Below are 17,327 nucleotides of genomic sequence, written 5' to 3'. Positions count from 1 at the left end.
CCCCACCCTGTTGAAAGCAGTGCTGTTCTCTAATGCCATTTGAGAACGACACGCTGCAAACTCTTCTAAGACCATGATCTTTCAAAGTAGGGGTGTTACAAGGACTATTCATACAGTTCAAGAATATGAAATTTAGTTATTTACATACCACTTTCGCTCCCAGTGGAGACTCAAAGCAGTTTATAACATATTACCCCACTTCTCCATTTTAATCTTGAAACATCAACCCGGAGATTGGCCTAAGTTCACCCAGCAGGTTTCCATTGCAAAGTGGGAATTCGAACCTGGGTCTCCCAGATCCTAGTCCAACCCTCTGTGATCCCACACTCTCCAACCGGTTAGCCAGGGAGGCAAGTGGGTGTGTCCCCATCCTGCCAGGCCTGCACCATCCTTGGCCGCCAGCTCCTGTGTCACCTGTAGGCCCGCATTTCCATTGCCCAAGGCCATGGGGCCTCTGTCTCTTTGTTCTGCATAACTAGCAATAGGACTGTATAAATAGAGACCTCTTGTGTCTCTATATATACAGTCCATGCTTCTTAGGCTTGGCTGGCCTCAGATTTTCTAGTATTGGTTTGACTGTATAGATTTGCTGATCTGTTTAACTAGCAATAGGGCCAGCTGGTTACTTCTAATCCAGTGGTGGCGAACCTATGGCACGGGTGCCAGAGGTGGCACTCAGAGCCCTCTTTGTGGGCACGCGCAAACAGAGTCCCCCTCCACACATACATCTAGGCTGGCCTGGGCCGCTGGGCTCAATTATTAGCATTAAACCTAAGACATAGTTTTGGGGAAGCAGTGTAGGTAACCCTGTTAAGTGCTGTTAAAACCCCACTGATTTTCATGCAAAGAACTAAAGCTTGATCCTTTACCTGGGAGTAAGCTCAGTTGCTGGCAATGGGCTTGCTTCTGAGTAAACCCTCCTAGGGTCGTGATTCACCTGTTCAAAGAGTTGCACGGTTGCGTCAAAGCAAAGCCACCGACTACCACCAAGCTTACTCCCGAGTAACGCACACCTCGGAGCCAACAATTTTTTCTAAACTAAAACCTCAGTATTCAGGTAAAATTGCCATGTTGGCCCTTTGCGATAAATAAGTGGCTTTTGGGTTGCAGTTTGGGCACTCGGTCTTGAAAAGGTTCGCCATCACTGTTCTAATCTGTCCTTCTGGAGGGAGTAACCTGTCTATTCTCAAAACAATGTTTCTTTCTCACTGTGCTATTCTCATGCTGATATTGGGGGAATGCAAAGGTGGGGGCCAACTGAAATGAGTCAAACTGTAACCTCTGAGTATATACTGAGACCCTGGGAGCCCAAAAGCCAGTTTCGGCTTTTGGGCCGTGGGGCTGACACAGTTCTGAAATAAAGCTCTTGAACCTTTCCGGAGTCTTATCACTGACTGGAGTAACAGACCCTTACACATCGATGGCTTCTTTCTCATTGGAGGAAACCAGTCAGGGTTTCCTCCCTCTTCCAGGGGAAGTGGTTTAAGTCAGAGGGGAGGGGGTGGGGACTCCCCCAACCAGAAACAGGAAGGGCATTTTGCAGGGGTCTGCAGTTGTTGCTCACCTCTTTCTGCAGAGCCCCTCTGCTGTCCTTTTTTCTTTGTCTTTCTCTTTCTCTTCCATCCTTCTTAAAGTACTTCTTTCTGCCAGTCTGCCTTTCAGCCTTCCTTCCCACAGTATATTGTGTTCTTTCTTTCTGGAAGTGAGTGGTTGGATATACACCACCTGTGATTCCATTTCAGGTCCCAGCCCACAGTTTAAGACAACTGGGTCTAATGATACCTTGACATTTAGTGAATTGTATAACTGAATTATTCCTTGCCCCCCACAGTTCCCTTCAAATTATATTGTACCATTGATGGGTCAGTATGTTACTCTTTGGTTTGTGTATTCCCCCCCAGTCAGGCAGCTGCGTCATACCTCAATGTTACCGCCCAGGAAAATAAACAAAATATTTTCCTGAGTTAGGTTGCCCGACTACACTGGCTCCATGCTAGGACGCAGAGACTTGTGTGGTTCAGAAGCCTCCATAAGGCTCACAGAGAACGTATATGTATGACTGTGCCAATGCTATATGGTTTCCCTCTTGCTTATGCCATTTTAAGATGTAATAAAAGCCCCTCTTTAGTTGAATTTATGATGTGCCCACTGTTGAGGATTTTAGTTTGACTAGGTTCTCCAGTTAGTTTAAGGTTTTGTTATTGTTAATTTAGGAGAGCCTTGCCTATAAGTATATGTGTTTATCTCTTAAGGTTTCTCTAATGTTTAAGTTTAGAAATGTTATTTTTGAAATTTGTGTCTGTTAGCAAAAGCAGTAGCCTGTAGAGGCTGATATTAAGGGACAAGGAAGTTGGGTCTGGAATGCAGCTTAGACCAACACCCAGCCGACTCCTTAGCAAAGACAAAAGACCCCCTTTGGACTTGCAAATCAAATCTGTTGCCAGCACCCAGAGGTCCCCAGCCATTGGGAGACGTGCAGGGACCACCATTGGACAGTTTGAACTTTTCTTTGTTGTAAAGATGAGGAGCGGGGGCCTCAGGGCATTACTGAAAAAAACAGCCATCTGATAAAGAAGATAGCTGGGTGCAGTAGCGAGCCCACCTGGATTTCCTGAATGGACCTTATCGGCTTTCCTTTCAGCACCATTGCGAGATCCCGTGAGAAGACATTTGCCAGCGGGATTTTGTAATCCCATTCAGAAGTTGTAACTGTATCTTGCTTTTGTATTGTTGTTTTCTTATTGGTGTTTGGTGAGGGACTTGCCCCCTCACCTCCCTTTTCCCTGCCCCTTTGCCCCTTTGAAGTTTGGGAATAAAAGTTCTTGCACTGGGTTGCAAGAGCGCGATTCTCCTGCCCGAGCTGTGACCACCACCTCCAAATACAATCCTTGTGCTTTGAAGACCATCGGCTTCCTGCGCCTCATTAAGTTGCTGAGCTGAAATCACTTATTGTTACCCGAGCAACAGCGGTAACAAATACACAGATGTTTTTAAATCTTAGGCCCCTTCCGCACACGCAAAATAATGCTTTTTCAAACCACTTTCACAACTGTTTGCAAATGGATTTTGCCATTCCGCACAGCTTCAAAGAGCACTGAAAGCAGTTTGAAAGTGCATTATTCTGCATGTGCAGAATGAGCCTTAGATTCAAACTCCACATTTCAAACTCCAGTTTTTGTAGTCTATGAATACCAGGGTAGATCTCAGTAGAAGTATTCAAGAACAAAATTACAAAAAAGGTGAAATGATCAGTTTTAATTTTATTGGATACAAAACAGAATGAAAGAAATAAAATAGTAGAGAATCTACACTAAGCACATGAGAGCTAATTCGGTAAGCTCTAGTAGGTGCACATGCAAAAACAAAGAAAGGGGAGGGGGAGGCAAGGATAAAGAGAGAGCACAATATTATTTGTTCCAAGGTGTGTGAGAAGGTGAGAATTGCTGAGAGTCCATGGAGCAGGAGGAGAGAGAAAGAAAGAAAGTTAGTTGGGGGGAGGGGTTCCTGCAAAGAAGTTGCAGGGGTAACCAGGAAATGGGGGGAAAGCTAGAAAATCCTTTCCACATACCTGGTTTTCCCTTCTATGGAGAAAATTCCATTGTTTGACATGGGACTGAGCAGTCTAAAGTAACCGCCCTCAAAATTCAGTGGAAAGTGTTGAACGTGACCCCCGACATTCCCATATGGGGAGATTTTCACACCACCCAATGTGCCTGAATTGATCAGATGTGCCTGAGTTGATCAGATGTGAAGGCTGCTTTGATGGCTCAGAGGTGATTGCCCATTAACTGGAAATGAACTTGTTTTGGTTTGATGAAATACTCTTGAAGTAGATACATCGCTATTCACAGGCCATGGAACTAGGAGATATATATATAAAAGTCCTGGGGACCTCCTGCTTCTTTGATAGAAAGTTCTCTGCCCATGGCAGGCAGATGGGCTCTCCCATACCTATCCCAAAGATATACCGATTCTACTTCAGAATTTCAATGGGGTGCTCTTCAAAAAACCCCCAGAAGATGGGGGTTCCTCACCTGATGAGGAGACAGGGACCTTACACAGTACACTCGAAAAGGTTTTTCCTGTGTCTGGGTTCTTAGGTGTTGGACCTGATTGCTAGACTGGTTAAATCTCTTTCCATATTATGAGCACTCAAAAGGTTTCTCCCTTGTGTGGATCTTTTGATGCTGCTGAACAGCGCCCCTCTGACTGAATCTCTTTCCACATTCCAAGCACACTGCGGGCATTCAAAGGGTCTCTCGTTTGTGTGATTTCTTTGATGTTTTCAAAGAGTGTTACTATGACTGAATCTCTTCCCATGCTCAAAACATTCAAAAGGTCTCATTTGTGTGAGTTCTTTGATGCTGTTGAAGAGTGACACTTCGACTGAATCTCGTTCCACAGTCTGAGCATTCAAAAGGTCTCTCTTTTGTGTGAGTTCTTTGATGCTGTTGAAGATGGCTACTCTGACTGAATCTCTTTCCACACTCTGAGCATTCAAAAGGTCTCTCTTTTGTGTGAGTTCTTTGATGCTGTTGAAGATGGCTACTCTGACTGAATCTCTTTCCACACTCTGAGCATTCAAAAGGTCTCTCTTTTGTGTGAGTTCTTTGATGCTGTTGAAGATTACTATTCTGACTGAATCTCTTTCCACACTCTGGGCATTCAAAAGGTCTCTCATTTGTGTGAGTTCTTTGATGCTGTTGAAGATTGCCACTTCCACTGAATCTCTTTCCACACTCGAAACACTGAAAAGGTCTCTCATGTGCGTGAGTTTTTTGATGCTGTTGAAGATTGCCACTATGTCTGAATCTCTTTCCACACTCTGAGCATTCAAAAGGTGTCTCTTTTGTGTGAGTTCTTTGATGCCGTTGAAGATTGCTATTCTTACTGAATCTCTTTCCACACTCTGGGCACTCAAAAGGTCTCTCATTAGTGTGCGTTCTTTGATGCAGTGTAAGATTCTGACTATTACTGAATTTCTTTCCACACTCAAAACATTCAAAAGGTCTCTCATCTGTGTGGGTTATTTGATGCTTTTGAAGACTGCCACTTTCATTGAATCTCTTTCCACATTCTGAGCACTCAAAAGGTCCCTCATTTTTGTGAATTCTTTGATGTCGTTGAAGATTGCCACCCCGTCTGAATCTCTTTCCACACTCTGAGCATTCAAAAGGTCTCTCACTTGTGTGTGTTCTTTGATGCTGTTTAACATTCTGACTATGACTGAATCTCTTTCCACACTCGAAACAGTCAAAAGGTCTCTCATTTGTGTGAGTTCTTCGATGCTGTTGAAGATGGCTACTCTGACTGAATCTCTTTCCACACTCTTCACTGCCTGTGAGGGAGGAAAAAATAGAAGAAAAAGCATTAGCTTCGACTTCCTATTCTGTTTGCTGCAGGAATCATTCTTCATGCACCCCCGTTCCTAGTGTTGTGAAACTTTGCCCTGTGTACAGACAAAAAGATCTGTAAAACTTTCTGGTAATTTGTGAGAGAGGCTCTGCTTATTCTTAAGAGCTTGGCTGGGGTTTTTCTGCTTTTTCTTCTGAGCCACCTTGAGTCCCTCTCATTTAAAAAGGAGAGATGTGAATATTGTCACCCATGTGTGGAACTGCTTCCATGATTTTGTCTAGTCCCCTTTTATGGGCATCACAGCTGTTGAGCAATGAGCGTCACAAGTTGTGTGAAGAAGCATTTCGCTTTTTTCCTGACCAGAACTCTCTACCCACCAAATTCACTGGGTGTTCCAATCCCATCACGGAACAAGGAGTCCTTACCGCATGAGAGGGCATTTTGGGCACGTTCCTGGTCATGGGCAGGCTGCCCTTCCTCCAGCGGAGCTCTTTCCCTCTCAGAGAACTTCGTTTCCATCTTCACGGATGGACCCCACCTCTGAAGGAACAGCGAGGGAGACAGGTAAGAGACGGAATGGAAGACACTGAGGAATGCATCCTGCCCCACTCCCAGACTCTGCCCCTATCTATTAGCAGACCTAGCAGGGTTTTCCTTCAACCTTAGGGAATTATCTGGAGGGATGAGAAATTCCCTAGAAGAAGCGGGAAGAAAAGCCCTCACCTGCTCTGCCTGCCTCTTCTCCTCGGCTTGACTCAGGAGGAAGCCCTCTGCCAGGGCCACCGCTTGGCAACTGGTCTCCGGACCACATCCTCTAACCCAGCGCTGCATTTCGTGGGGCAGGATGGTCAGGAACTGCTCCGGGATCACCAGGTCCAGGATCTGCTTCTTGGAGTGGCTCTCTGGCTTCAGCCAGCAGTTGCAAAGTCCATGCAGCTGGCTGCAAACTTCTCGGGGCTCATCAGCATCATGGTAGCGGAACTGCCAGAAGTGTCGACAAAGTATTTCTGCATTCAGGGGCTCTTGATTCCGGATCTCCGGCACAGCTCTCTCCCAGAATTCAACACCACTTCCAGCTTGGATGGGACGGGGGCCGTTCATTGCTCTCTTGCAACGTCCCACTCCTTCTGGGTCCTGTTCTTCCATCTCCTTCTTCTTGTACTCAGCCTTTGACTCCCTGAAAAGATGCCTTTCTCAGTTGGCTAAGAAAAAAAGGCTTCTCCCGGGCAGATGTGGGGCAGAGAGACACAAGCAAAACAAAAGAGAAAGGTGATGCTGATGTACAGTGGATCAAAATAGAAGTGCTTCTTGGGGCTTGTATTTCTGGCTCTTTAAAGATGTTACTTTACTTTTCCTTATGAGGAGAGGCTGCAGCGTTTGGGACTCTTTAGTTTGGAGAGGAGACGTCTGAGGGGGGATATGATTGAAGTCTATAAAATTATGCATGGGGTAGAAAATGTTGACAGAGAGAAATTTTTCTCTTTCTCACAATACTAGAACCAGGGGGCATTCATTGAAAATGCTAGGGGGAAGAATTAGGACTAATAAAAGGAAACGGTTCTTCACGCAACGTGTGATTGGTGTTTGGAATATGCTGCCACAGGAGGTGGTGATGGCCACTAACTTGGATAGCTTTAAAAAGGGCTTGGACAGATTTATGGAGGAGAAGTCAATTTATGGCTACCAATCTTGATCCTCCTTGATCTCAGATTGCAAATGCCTTAGCAGACCAGGTGCTCCGGAGCAGCAGCAGCAGCAGCAGAAGGCCATTGCTTTCCCATCCTGCATGTGAGCTCCCAAAGGCACCTGGTGGGCCACTGCGAGTAGCAGAGAGCTGGACTAGATGGACTCTGGTCTGATCCAGCAGGCTAGTTCTTATGTTCTTATGTTCTAGGTGTAGGGTCTGTCGGAGCTTTGGATGTGTCAGGAGATACGCCCACCCAAATCCACAGTGGTCCCCACTGCTACTACAGGGCACATGTAAATCTGACACTGGCACAGAGTGGGATTTTGTCAGAGGTGTGGTTTGTACGTGGAATGGGGCGTAATGGCTGCTGGGATGAACAGGAGGTAAGGTGGCAATGAACCCTTGTGAGTAGGCAAGATTGCACACTTTAGGTTGGGAAATTACTGGAAATTTGGGATGGAACCAGGGGAAGGCAGGGTGTAAAGGCTCCGAGTCCCCCTCCCAAAGGCAACTTTCTATATGTAAACGAATCCATTGTAATTCCAAGCCAATATCCAGGTCCACATAAGGGAGATGGCAGATGAGGGGAGCATAAACCAAAATACTTGCATGGGCCTTACTAGGACCTGAGCCCAGGCCTCCTGTGACTGTGCCCTCATATTTCTCTCTGGGGGGAGGGGGGTGTCTGTAACTCATTTGCCTGGTTAAAAGATGCTCCTCCCACTCCAACCCCAGTGCCGGCGGGAGAATTGGGTCTTCTGTGTGTGATGGGCAGGAGGCTGATACCATAAGGCCAAGTACAAAGTATGAAAAATAAGAATTGACACATACCAGTTTGGGCCTGTTGTCTTCCTTCTGTCAAGCCAGTCCTATAAAGGTGAACAGAGTACCGCAGTTCTGTCGTTCCTTGGTATGTTGTCTGTTCTTTCTTTTCACGAGTTTCTTGTAGCTCTCGGATATCAATGTGCAGCTTTATAAAAAGGCGGGAGCCTTTCTGAGGTAAATAAACGACAACTTCAGGGCCCTTCAGTCACTCTGATCACAACCATCACAATACAGATTAATGGCCAATTAATATTATAAACACAATCCTCCTTTTCAATAACCAGTATAGGAAATTCTCATACTCGTACAATTAATGCATACTCTTATAATAGAAATCAAATCAAATAAACAAATATAAATAAATAAGTTAAAAGCTGGGATCCTTCTGAGGTAAGCGACCGGCAGCTTCAGACCCTCCAATCACTCTGGTAGACTGTGCCATTTTTTCCTTCTATGGAGTACCCCAAACCTTTAGCCCCCCTCACTGCCCCAATGGGTGACAGAACCCGCTTTGCCACAAAGCATCCTTGATATGTGTGTTTGGTGAGAGGAGGGGGAAACCAGTCTTTTTAGGAGGAGATCCTGAAAAAAATTCATTTGGCAGAGCTGATTTGGAGACCAAGGGGAAGAGCCTGGAAAAGCTAATGAAGCCCTGGATTGGGGGACGGATGTTAGGGTCAGGGGGTGCCCACTGTCTCCGTGCCCCTTCATATTTCGTCTTCTTTCCCTTCCCCTTAAATAATGCTCCATAAATCTGTATCTTCCATAGCTCCCGGAAGGTGAGAAGCAAGCTCAGGCCCGACTGCTGGGCTGGTTTGGGTGGGGCAAAAGATCATTTTTTTCCAGTTCTCAAACTCTTCTGCATACCTACGTGTCCTGCCCAGTGGCGTAACGCCCATTGGCCAAAAGTGGGCAGTTGCCCAGGACTACCCCTTGTGGTGGGCGCCAAAATGCAGGATTTGTTTGTAGGGTTTTTTGGTATTTTAATGGGTTTTCCATTTTTGGCTAGCAGCACTAAAACTTCAGGGATGTTTCGGTAGACTCTCCTGATGCTATTACCCAGGTTTGGTGAGGTTTGGTTCAGGGAGTCCAAAGTTATGGACTCCCAAAAGGGGTGCCCCATCCCCCATTGTTTCCAATAGGAGCTAATAGAAGATGAAGGCTACATCTTTGAGGGTCCATAACTTTGGACCCCCTGAACCAAACCTGGGTGGTGTCATTAGGAGAGTCTCTTACTGATATCACCCAGGTTTTGTGAAGTTTGGTTCAGGGGGTCCAAAGTTATGGACTCCCAAAGGGGGTGCCCCCATCCCCCATTGTTTCCAATGGGAGCTAATAGAAGATGGGGGCTACACCTTTGAGGGTCCATAACTTTGGACCCCCTGAACCAAACTTCACCAAACCTGGGTGGTATCATTAGGAGAGTCTCCCAAAGATACCCTGAAAGTTTGGTGCTGCTAGCTTAACAATTGCACCCCTGACAGTAGGCACACCCTAAATATCCCCAGATTTTCCTTTTAAATCCCCCCCTTTGGCATGGATTTAAAGGGAGAATCTGAGGTCCCCAGTTTAAACACTGAAAGTGATGCTGTTTCAGGGTGGGGGAGAATCAACCCCAAAATAGCATCACTTTCAATGTTGTTTAAACTGGGGACCCCAGATTCTTTTAATGTGGATTGAAAATGATGCTGTTTGGGGGTGGATTCTAGCATCACTTGTTTAACATTGAAAGTGATGCTGTTTCCCCCAATTGGGGGAGTAGATACAACACCATAAAATGCTCTCATAGCAGCAATAAAACATTTTGAAAGCATTTTGAAAATGTTTTTTAAAAAATTATTTCTGCTGCGTGGTATGGCCTATTGCTGTGTTCAGATTTGTGAGTTGGGGCACATTCTGTAATGTGATGGTGACTTTGAAACGACCTGGTGTAAGAAATCATTGTTTGGTCATGGTGGGGGAGGGCGGCTGCTCATGGGGGCGGGGGGGCAAACTTTGCCTAGATACACTACTGGGCGTAGCTACAAGGGGGTTGGGGGGTGCGCGTTGCACCGGGCACGCGCCTGGGGGAGTGGGCATCAAACTCAGGTTTTGCCCAGGGCGCCAGTTTGGCTAGTTACGCCACTGGGTGGGTCACAGTGACCAGTACATATATATTGGTGGCCCAAGGCTCGGGGTGATCAGTGACCATTAAAAAAATAATTGGTGGCAGCGAGCGGAAGTGCCTTCGTGGCACACTTCAAGGAGAAGCTGTCTCTGCCGAGTGGCGCTCTTCAATCCTTTCTTCCATTCAGCATCCGGCACTGATGAACCTGAAGAGATCTTTCCATTCTGGTTCATAACCTCAGGGGGCCTGGAGTGACCCCTCCACACACACTTCACACACACCCAGGGGAATAGAAAAGAAACCTGCAACTCAGAGAACCAGGATTTCACCAAAGAGAAGAAGAAAGGGGATTGAAGGGGGCTGCTCTCCCTCATTTTCCCAAAGGGCAAAGGAGACTGCTGCAATGCTTGGCACCCTCAGGGGGAAGGAAGGAAAGGCCTGCTGGGACCAGGCTGACAAGTAGAGGGGTCAAAGGGGTGGGGTGGGCTCCCCTAAATCTCCTGCCCCTCCTCAGCCTTGACTCATCAGCCCTCTCTCCTGGTCAGCAAGCAGCTAAAGGGCGGACAAGTCCCTGTCCTGTTCATCTCTTGCAGGGGTCCATTCCCTGGCTGTTCTTTCTCGGGGGACCTGGTGGCTTCGTCCAAAGTGGCTCTTTCTGGATGAAGGAGGGTTGTGTGAAGTGGGGGAGGGACAGGCTGCTTAGGGTCAGACCCCCCTGGGGGCTATTCTCTGTGCTTTGGGCCCTGCCTAGAAGATCCTGGCCCTACATTTCACACACACACACCCTGCTCAAGTCCTCACTGTGAGCCCTTCAGCCCCAAATGGAGAACTGTCCTCTCCCCCGCCCTCCTGGATGTGGGGATGTCCCCTGCAGACTCGGATCCCTCTGAATGCGCCTCATTTGCAAATCCACTGAACGCCCCAGAGAAAAGCCAGGACTGGGGGGTCCCCACGACTTATTGCTCTCCCTGGGGGGCATATGCTTCCTCTCGCTTGCCCTAAGAATAGCCCCCGGGGGTCTGACCCTAAGCAGCCCCTCTGCCCAATCCAGCCCCTCTTCCCGCCGCCTCCCCTTTACAATCCCCACAAATGGTCACTGAGGGACTCTCCTGCAATGCAGGGAAGGGGCTGACCCTCACCTCTGCCTCCCCTGAACCCCCCCACCCCTGCCCCTCAGCAGAGGAGGCGTAGTACACAGAGTGAGGCCCCCTCTCCCGAGGCTTTGTAGTGAGTCAGTGCTCTTTTCCTGGACAGTCACTGACCCCCCCCAATCCAGCCCCTCTTTCCCTGCTGTTTTTTTTCCCTCCCCTCCTCCTCCCTCCCCTGCAAATATGTGGTCCAGCAGCCTGAGAGGGGCCTCCGTAATGCAGGGAAGGGGCTGCATCTCACCCCCCGCCCCCTTGTGCAGAGAGGAGGGGCAAGAGGGGCGACAGAGTGAGGACCCCCCTCTCCTGAGGCTTTGCAGTGGGTCGCCTTTCCTGGATCGGGGCCGCCTGACACACACATCCCTCCACCACCACCACCACGCCCCGTTTCCCAGCTTCTCCCTCCCCCCAGCTCCCCCTCGACTCACTCCGAAGGGGCTGCAAAGGCGGCTTCTCCACACCCGGAAGCCGGTTGGATGGTTTCCGGCCTCCTTGCCGGGCGGCCTCTCTAGGATGGCGGGCTCTGTGGCCAAAGCATCGCCCTTTCCATGGTGGGTGAAGCGCAGCCTCTCCTCCCTCCCTTTGCAAAAGGGGCTTTGCGTGGCTTGGGGGAGGAAGGGCCAGATCGGAGGAGGAGAGGCCGGACATCAGGATTCAGGGCTGGACCAGACCCCAAGAGTGAAAAGCCAGAGTTTATTCCCCATCCCAAGCAAGGAGGCTCACCTGTATGCATGGACCCCAGACACAGAAGGCGGGCTCTGCACACAGCCGGATGCATTTCATGCTGCAAACATTTACATGGGCCCTGCCAACCCCGGGGTTGCTCCCAAGGCCCTGCAACTTAAACTTTTGAGCTTAACTAGCTTAACTAATAAATACTCTTTTTAATAGATTAGAAACTACAAACGACTCTGGCTTCCTTTTGTGTCCTAAGCGCTCTCTCTACCAAGCCCAGCTACACGTGCATGCCAAGGTAAGCTCCGCTGTGTTTTAGCCTCTGTGCACTCTGCTCGATGTGCAAAGGGAAAACACACACACGAGGTGTCGTTTCTCCCAACACAAAGGCTATTTCCTTTCAGTCTGGCAACCACTGAGCAAAAGTGAGACCTGGTTTCTTCTCTCTGCCCGGCTCCTGCGAGGACTCCTTGGCCGGGCATTCACACAGCAGTCTTGCTGCCAGGCACCGAGGAGTTTTACCACCATCAAAGAGGTTTTCTGATCAAAGTGGTCCTTTTGCTTCTATGTGTTTCGTTTCTCCAACTGTCCACATCCTCTGTTTGAGAGCTGCCATCCTCCTCAGAGATGTCCCTGGTGTGTTCTCCCCGCAGTACTGTCTGCTCCATTCTGTCCAGGAGAGTCTTAATGTGCTGAAGTGTAGCTACTTATGTTCCGAGCAGCTGTACCTTCTCTTCTAACAAAGTAACCAACTTGCACCTGCTGCAGGTGTAGCTACCCATAGCCTCTTTTTCTCACCATGGCCCCTTCCGCACACGCAAAATAATGCGTTTTCAAACCACTTTCACAACTGTTTGCAAGTGGATTTTGCTATTCCACACAGCTTCAAAGAGCACTGAAAGCAGTTTGAAAGTGCATTATTCTGCATGTGTGGAATGAGCCTATCTTTTCCCTTACTCCCCAGTTGCATTTCCACTTCAATGGCTGGGAGGGAAGCGCTGGAGCTCCAAGGCAGTTTCCGAGGAGAAATTCTCCAAAATCCCGCCCCGGAGATCTTGGGGGGTCCTCAAGATGCCCCTTGCCCCAAATCTAGTTGGTGAGCTGGGGGGGAAGGGGTGCTGCAATGCCAGGGAGAAAGAGTAGGGGGCGCTTCTAAGAAGTGGGGGGGTTCTCTGGCCCCCACAGCCAGGCTTCGTTTGGAGGAGTTGGGAAACAAATCCAGTTTACCAGATTAGAGTCTGCTGCTCATGCGGAGGAGTAGAGAATCAAACCTGGTTCTCCAGACTTAAAACCGCCACCCTTAACCACTACACCACGCTGGTTCTCTCTGGCTCTCAATCCAGCTCAGCTTAAGAACATAAGAACAGAAGAACTAGCCTGCTGGATCAGGCCAGAGTCCAGCTAGTCCAGCTCTCTGCTACTCGCAGTGGCCCACCAGGTGCCTTTGGGAGCTCACATGTAGGATGTGAACGCAATGGCCTTCTGCGGCTGTTGCTCCCGATCACCTGGTCTGTTAAAGCATTTGCAATCTCAGATCAAGGAGGATCAAGATTGGTAGCCATAAATCGACTTCTCCTCCATAAATCTGTCCAAACCCCTTTTAAAGCTATCCAGGTTAGTGGCCATCACCACCTCCTGTGGCAGCATATTCCAAACACCAATCACACGTTGCGTGAAGAAGTGTTTCCTTTGATTAGTCCTAATTCTTCCCCCCAGCATTTTCAATGAATGCCCCCCTGGTTCTTCACACAGGCAGATCGCTGCAGAAGGGTATATTTATTTATTTAGACTAGTAGCCTCCACCTAGAAGAAGAAGAGTTTGGATTTATATCCCCCCTTTCTCTCCTGCAGGAGACTCAAAGGGGCTTACAATCTCCTTGCCCTTCCCCCCTCGCAACAAACACCCTGTGAGGTGGGTGGGGCTGAGAGAGCTCTGAAAAGCTGTGACGAGCCCAAGGTCCCCCAGCTGGCGTGTGTGGGCGTGTACAGGCTAATCTGAATTCCCCAGATAAGCCTCCACAGCTCAGGCGGCAGAGCGGGGAATCAAACCCGGTTCCTCCAGATTAGATACACAAGCTCTTAACCTCCTTCGCCACTGCTGCTCCTAACCACAAAGATCTGGAGGAAAAACAATGAAAGCCAACTCTGTCCCCATCCACCTAGAATAATGTGTACTCACATTGAAAGGCAACATCCTTTAGCGTTGCCAACCTCCAGCTGGTGGCTGGAGATCTCCTGGGATTACCACACATTTCCAAGGGACAGAGTCAAGTTCACCTGGAGAAGGTGGCGGATCCTAGGGGGAAATTTCTTGTTAAAACCATTCCCGGGACACACCCTTTTCCTGATGGTGACAAACTAGCTTTCCTGGTGTTATCTCCGGTCCTATACCAACTGCACTGGCTGCCGATCGAGTACCGGGTCATGTTTAAAGTTTTGGTTTTGACCTTTAAAGCCATTCGCGGCCTTGGCCCTGCATATCTAAGGGACCGTCTCTCCCTATATCGCCCTTCTAGGCCCCTCTGTTCATCGGAGGCGGACCTACTGGTGATCCCTGGCCCCAAGGCGATCCGGCTGGCCTCTACAAGGGCCAGGGCTTTTACGGCTCTGGCCCCTACCTGGTGGAACAGGCTTCCAGGTGAGATCAGGGCCCTGCCCGGGATTTACAAAGTTTCCGCGAGGGCCTGTAAAGAAAGCGGACCTGTTCCGCCAGGCGTTTGGCCAACGGGATGATATCAAACGCGTAATAAGTAAACATCTGGCCTCCTGTGGGTTCATAAAAGGGGGAATAGAATAGAATAGTTGAAGCCATCTCTAGTTTAATATTTTATGTATTTTAATTAACTTATATTTATGATGTTTTAAATTTTTATGTTGTTGGAAACCGCCCTGAGCCTTCGGGGAGGGCGGTATACAAATATAATAAATAAATAAATAAATATCTGATGCTGACCCTCATGCCGCCTATAAAATGGCAGTCAGGAAAATCCGAGTTTAAGAGTTTTTAAAGAAAGCAACCAACACACTTTCTGAACTGATACTTTAGACTTGCAATATATATCGTTTTAATCTGTGCGTAACTAACATTTTATTGCTCAGTATTCGTATTGCGAAGGCCTACTACGGTCACACACAATAAACCTTTCCATTCTCTTCCACAAATTATAATGTTTTGATTTTAATTCTCAGCCGTGACCCGGCTTTGATGAGAAAGGCGGAATATGAATTTTGTAAATTGGCAACCATCACATTTGAAAGAGCCAAAAGCCTCTCCTGAGCTTTGACCCACGTGGAAAAACCAAGACGGAATTTGGCCAGGGATAAATCTTCAGGGACCCGTGTCCAGAGGTGGGATCCAGCAGGTTCTCACAGGTTCCCGAGAGTAGGTTACTAATTATTTGTGTGTGCCAAGAGGGGGTTACTAATTGGTGATTTTGCCATGTGATTTTTGCCTTAGTTATGCCCCTTATCTCAGCAGTAGCACGCAGAACTTGAAGCAGTCTAGCAGGAGATGCACTGGCGTGAGAGTGGCAGCCTGCGCCTGCATGCATTTGTTTCTGCTTAAGGATCGGGCTTAGCGACTAGATACTTGCCACAGCCACGCCCGGAATGCCCGTACGCCCGATCGTACGGTCAGCCCCATTGGCACTGCGCCACAGTTTGAATCCCACCACCATGGGAACCTGTTACTAAAATGTTTGGATCCCACCACTGCCCGTGTCTGTCCCTGAAGAGCCGGGACAGTTCAAGTGTATGGCACTGAGGAAACTCTCTTTAATCAAAGTCAGCAGGTGTGAGAAAGTGGCATCTTCACACTCGGCTCCCCAGTTCCTTGGTCTCTCTCACTATCTTCCTTCCCCATCGACTTCGCAGGGCCATTAATCAAAAGATGGCAGGTGTTTATTACAGGCCTGCTATGAAATCCGCCCCCCTCCGCCTCCTCCTTGTGTTTCCGATTATGCCGCGATGACAAGTGTAAAATAGAGTGAAATCATATGGAACAGGAGCTGAGGCTTCTGCTAATATAATATTACTGTGAAGTTAATCTCTCTGCATGAGAGCGCTCGGAGGAATTTAATGCCGGTATCTCCTTCTAGGGCGATAATCCAAGCTCTCAGCAGGGCCAAAAGATTCACGTTTGCCGTGATCTGACACACTGTGCGAATAGCGACGTGCCCAAAATAGGGATGCCAGCAGCCAGGTGGGACCTGGGGGGTCACCTGGAATTACAGTTTATCTCCAGACTACAGAGACTGATTCCCATAGAGAAAATAGATGCTTTTGGAGGGTGCTCTCTATGACATTTTATCATGCTGAGGTCTCTATCCCCACCAACCTCCATCTCCAAATCTCCAGGACAGCTAATGTGGTATAGGGATTAATACCAGTGGACTCTCATCTGAAGAGTTGGATTTGACTCTCCACTCCTCCACGGGAGTGGCGGACTCTTATTTGGTGAAGTGGATTTGTTTCCCTGCTCCTCCACATGGAACCTGCTGGGTGACCTTGGTTCAGTCCCAGTTCTCTCTGAACTCTTTCAGCACTGCCTGCCTGCCTGCCTGCCTGCCTGCCTGCCTGCCTGCCTGCCTACCTACCTACCTACCACACAAGGTGCCTGTTGTGAGGAGAGGAAGGTGAAGGAGTTTGCAAGCTGCTTTGAGACTCCTCACAGGAGAGAAAAGCAAGATATAAATTCAAACTCCTCCTCCTCCTCCTCCTCTTCTTGTTCTTGTTCTTGTTCTTCTTCTTGTTCTTCCTCTTGTTCTTCTTGTTCTTCCTCTTCCTCTTCTTCCTCTTCCTCTTCCTCTTCTTGTTCTTCTTCTTGTTCTTCTTGTTCTTGTTCTTCTTGTTCTTCTTGTTCTTCTTGTTGTTGTTGTTGTTCTTCTTCTTGTTGTTGTTCTTCTTCTTCTTGTTCTTCTTCTTGTTCTTGTTCTTGTTCTTCTTCTTCTTCTTCTTCTTCTTCTTCTTCTTCTTCTTCTTCTTCTTCTTCTTCTTCTTCTTCTTCTTCTTCCTCCCAACCTGCATCTGACAATCCTACCTCCTGCCCCCAATCCCCTGCCAGTCACTGGTGGTACCGTGCCAACCCTAGCCCAAAAGGATGGAAAGATTGCTCGTAATAAACACCGCCCCCTGTTGAAACAAATGGGACAGTCCATGTTAAAAACACAGCTAAAGTTATTGTCTGCAGTGAGTATAATTCAGTTTTCTTTAAGGCTAGGAATCAAGCTTTCGATCAGGGGCATCCAACACTGCCCTTCCAGATGTTCATGGACTATGATTCCCATCAGCCCCTGCCAGCATGCTATGTGTGCGGGTGTCTATAGACCTGTTGGAGATGAGTTATAATCCTAGGGCATTTCCAGGTCCCACCTGGAGGCAGTGAGTACACACACTTTTTGTTGTTAATAATGTGATATGCTGTTAAAAAAATGTCTCACACACCATGTGATAGTTTACATTGAAATTTATTGATGTTTTGGTTTTGAGTCTGGATGTTTACGAGATAAGTGCTTTTTATTGTAATCTTTTGGTA

General features: G+C 48.0%; 1 protein-coding gene across 1 annotated transcript; it reads right to left on the bottom strand.

The window, feature by feature from the left end:
* Positions 1–3,240: 3,240 nt before the first annotated feature.
* Positions 3,241–11,701, bottom strand: LOC125426974 (zinc finger protein 660-like). The gene is made up of 6 exons (XM_048485883.1): positions 11,548–11,701; positions 7,874–8,036; positions 6,079–6,530; positions 5,781–5,895; positions 4,550–5,338; positions 3,241–4,203 (listed from the first exon to the last, which is right to left on the bottom strand). Exons 3-6 carry the CDS (start codon positions 6,499–6,501, stop codon positions 4,097–4,099), a joined length of 1,434 nt encoding a protein of 477 aa, XP_048341840.1. The 5' UTR covers positions 6,502–6,530; positions 7,874–8,036; positions 11,548–11,701; the 3' UTR covers positions 3,241–4,096.
* Between the last annotated feature and the right edge of the window lie 5,626 nt (positions 11,702–17,327).

The sequence above is a fragment of the Sphaerodactylus townsendi genome, linkage group LG02 (assembly GCF_021028975.2).
Source record: "Sphaerodactylus townsendi isolate TG3544 linkage group LG02, MPM_Stown_v2.3, whole genome shotgun sequence".
Lineage (NCBI taxonomy): Eukaryota > Metazoa > Chordata > Lepidosauria > Squamata > Sphaerodactylidae > Sphaerodactylus > Sphaerodactylus townsendi.
Note: the sequence above shows the minus strand (reverse complement) of the source record. Positions and strands in the feature narration are given on the sequence as shown.

Excerpts from the sequence above, each read along its gene's own strand:
- LOC125426974 (XM_048485883.1), bottom strand. The coding sequence starts at position 6,501 with ATGGAAGAACAGGACCCAGAAGGAGTGGGACGTTGCAAGAGAGCAATG. Across the intron at positions 5,896-6,078 it reads AGAAGAGGCAGGCAGAGCAG|AGGTGGGGTCCATCCGTGAA; the intron begins GTGAGGGCTTTT and ends CTGTTCCTTCAG. Across the intron at positions 5,339-5,780 it reads CCAAAATGCCCTCTCATGCG|GCAGTGAAGAGTGTGGAAAG; the intron begins GTAAGGACTCCT and ends CCTCCCTCACAG.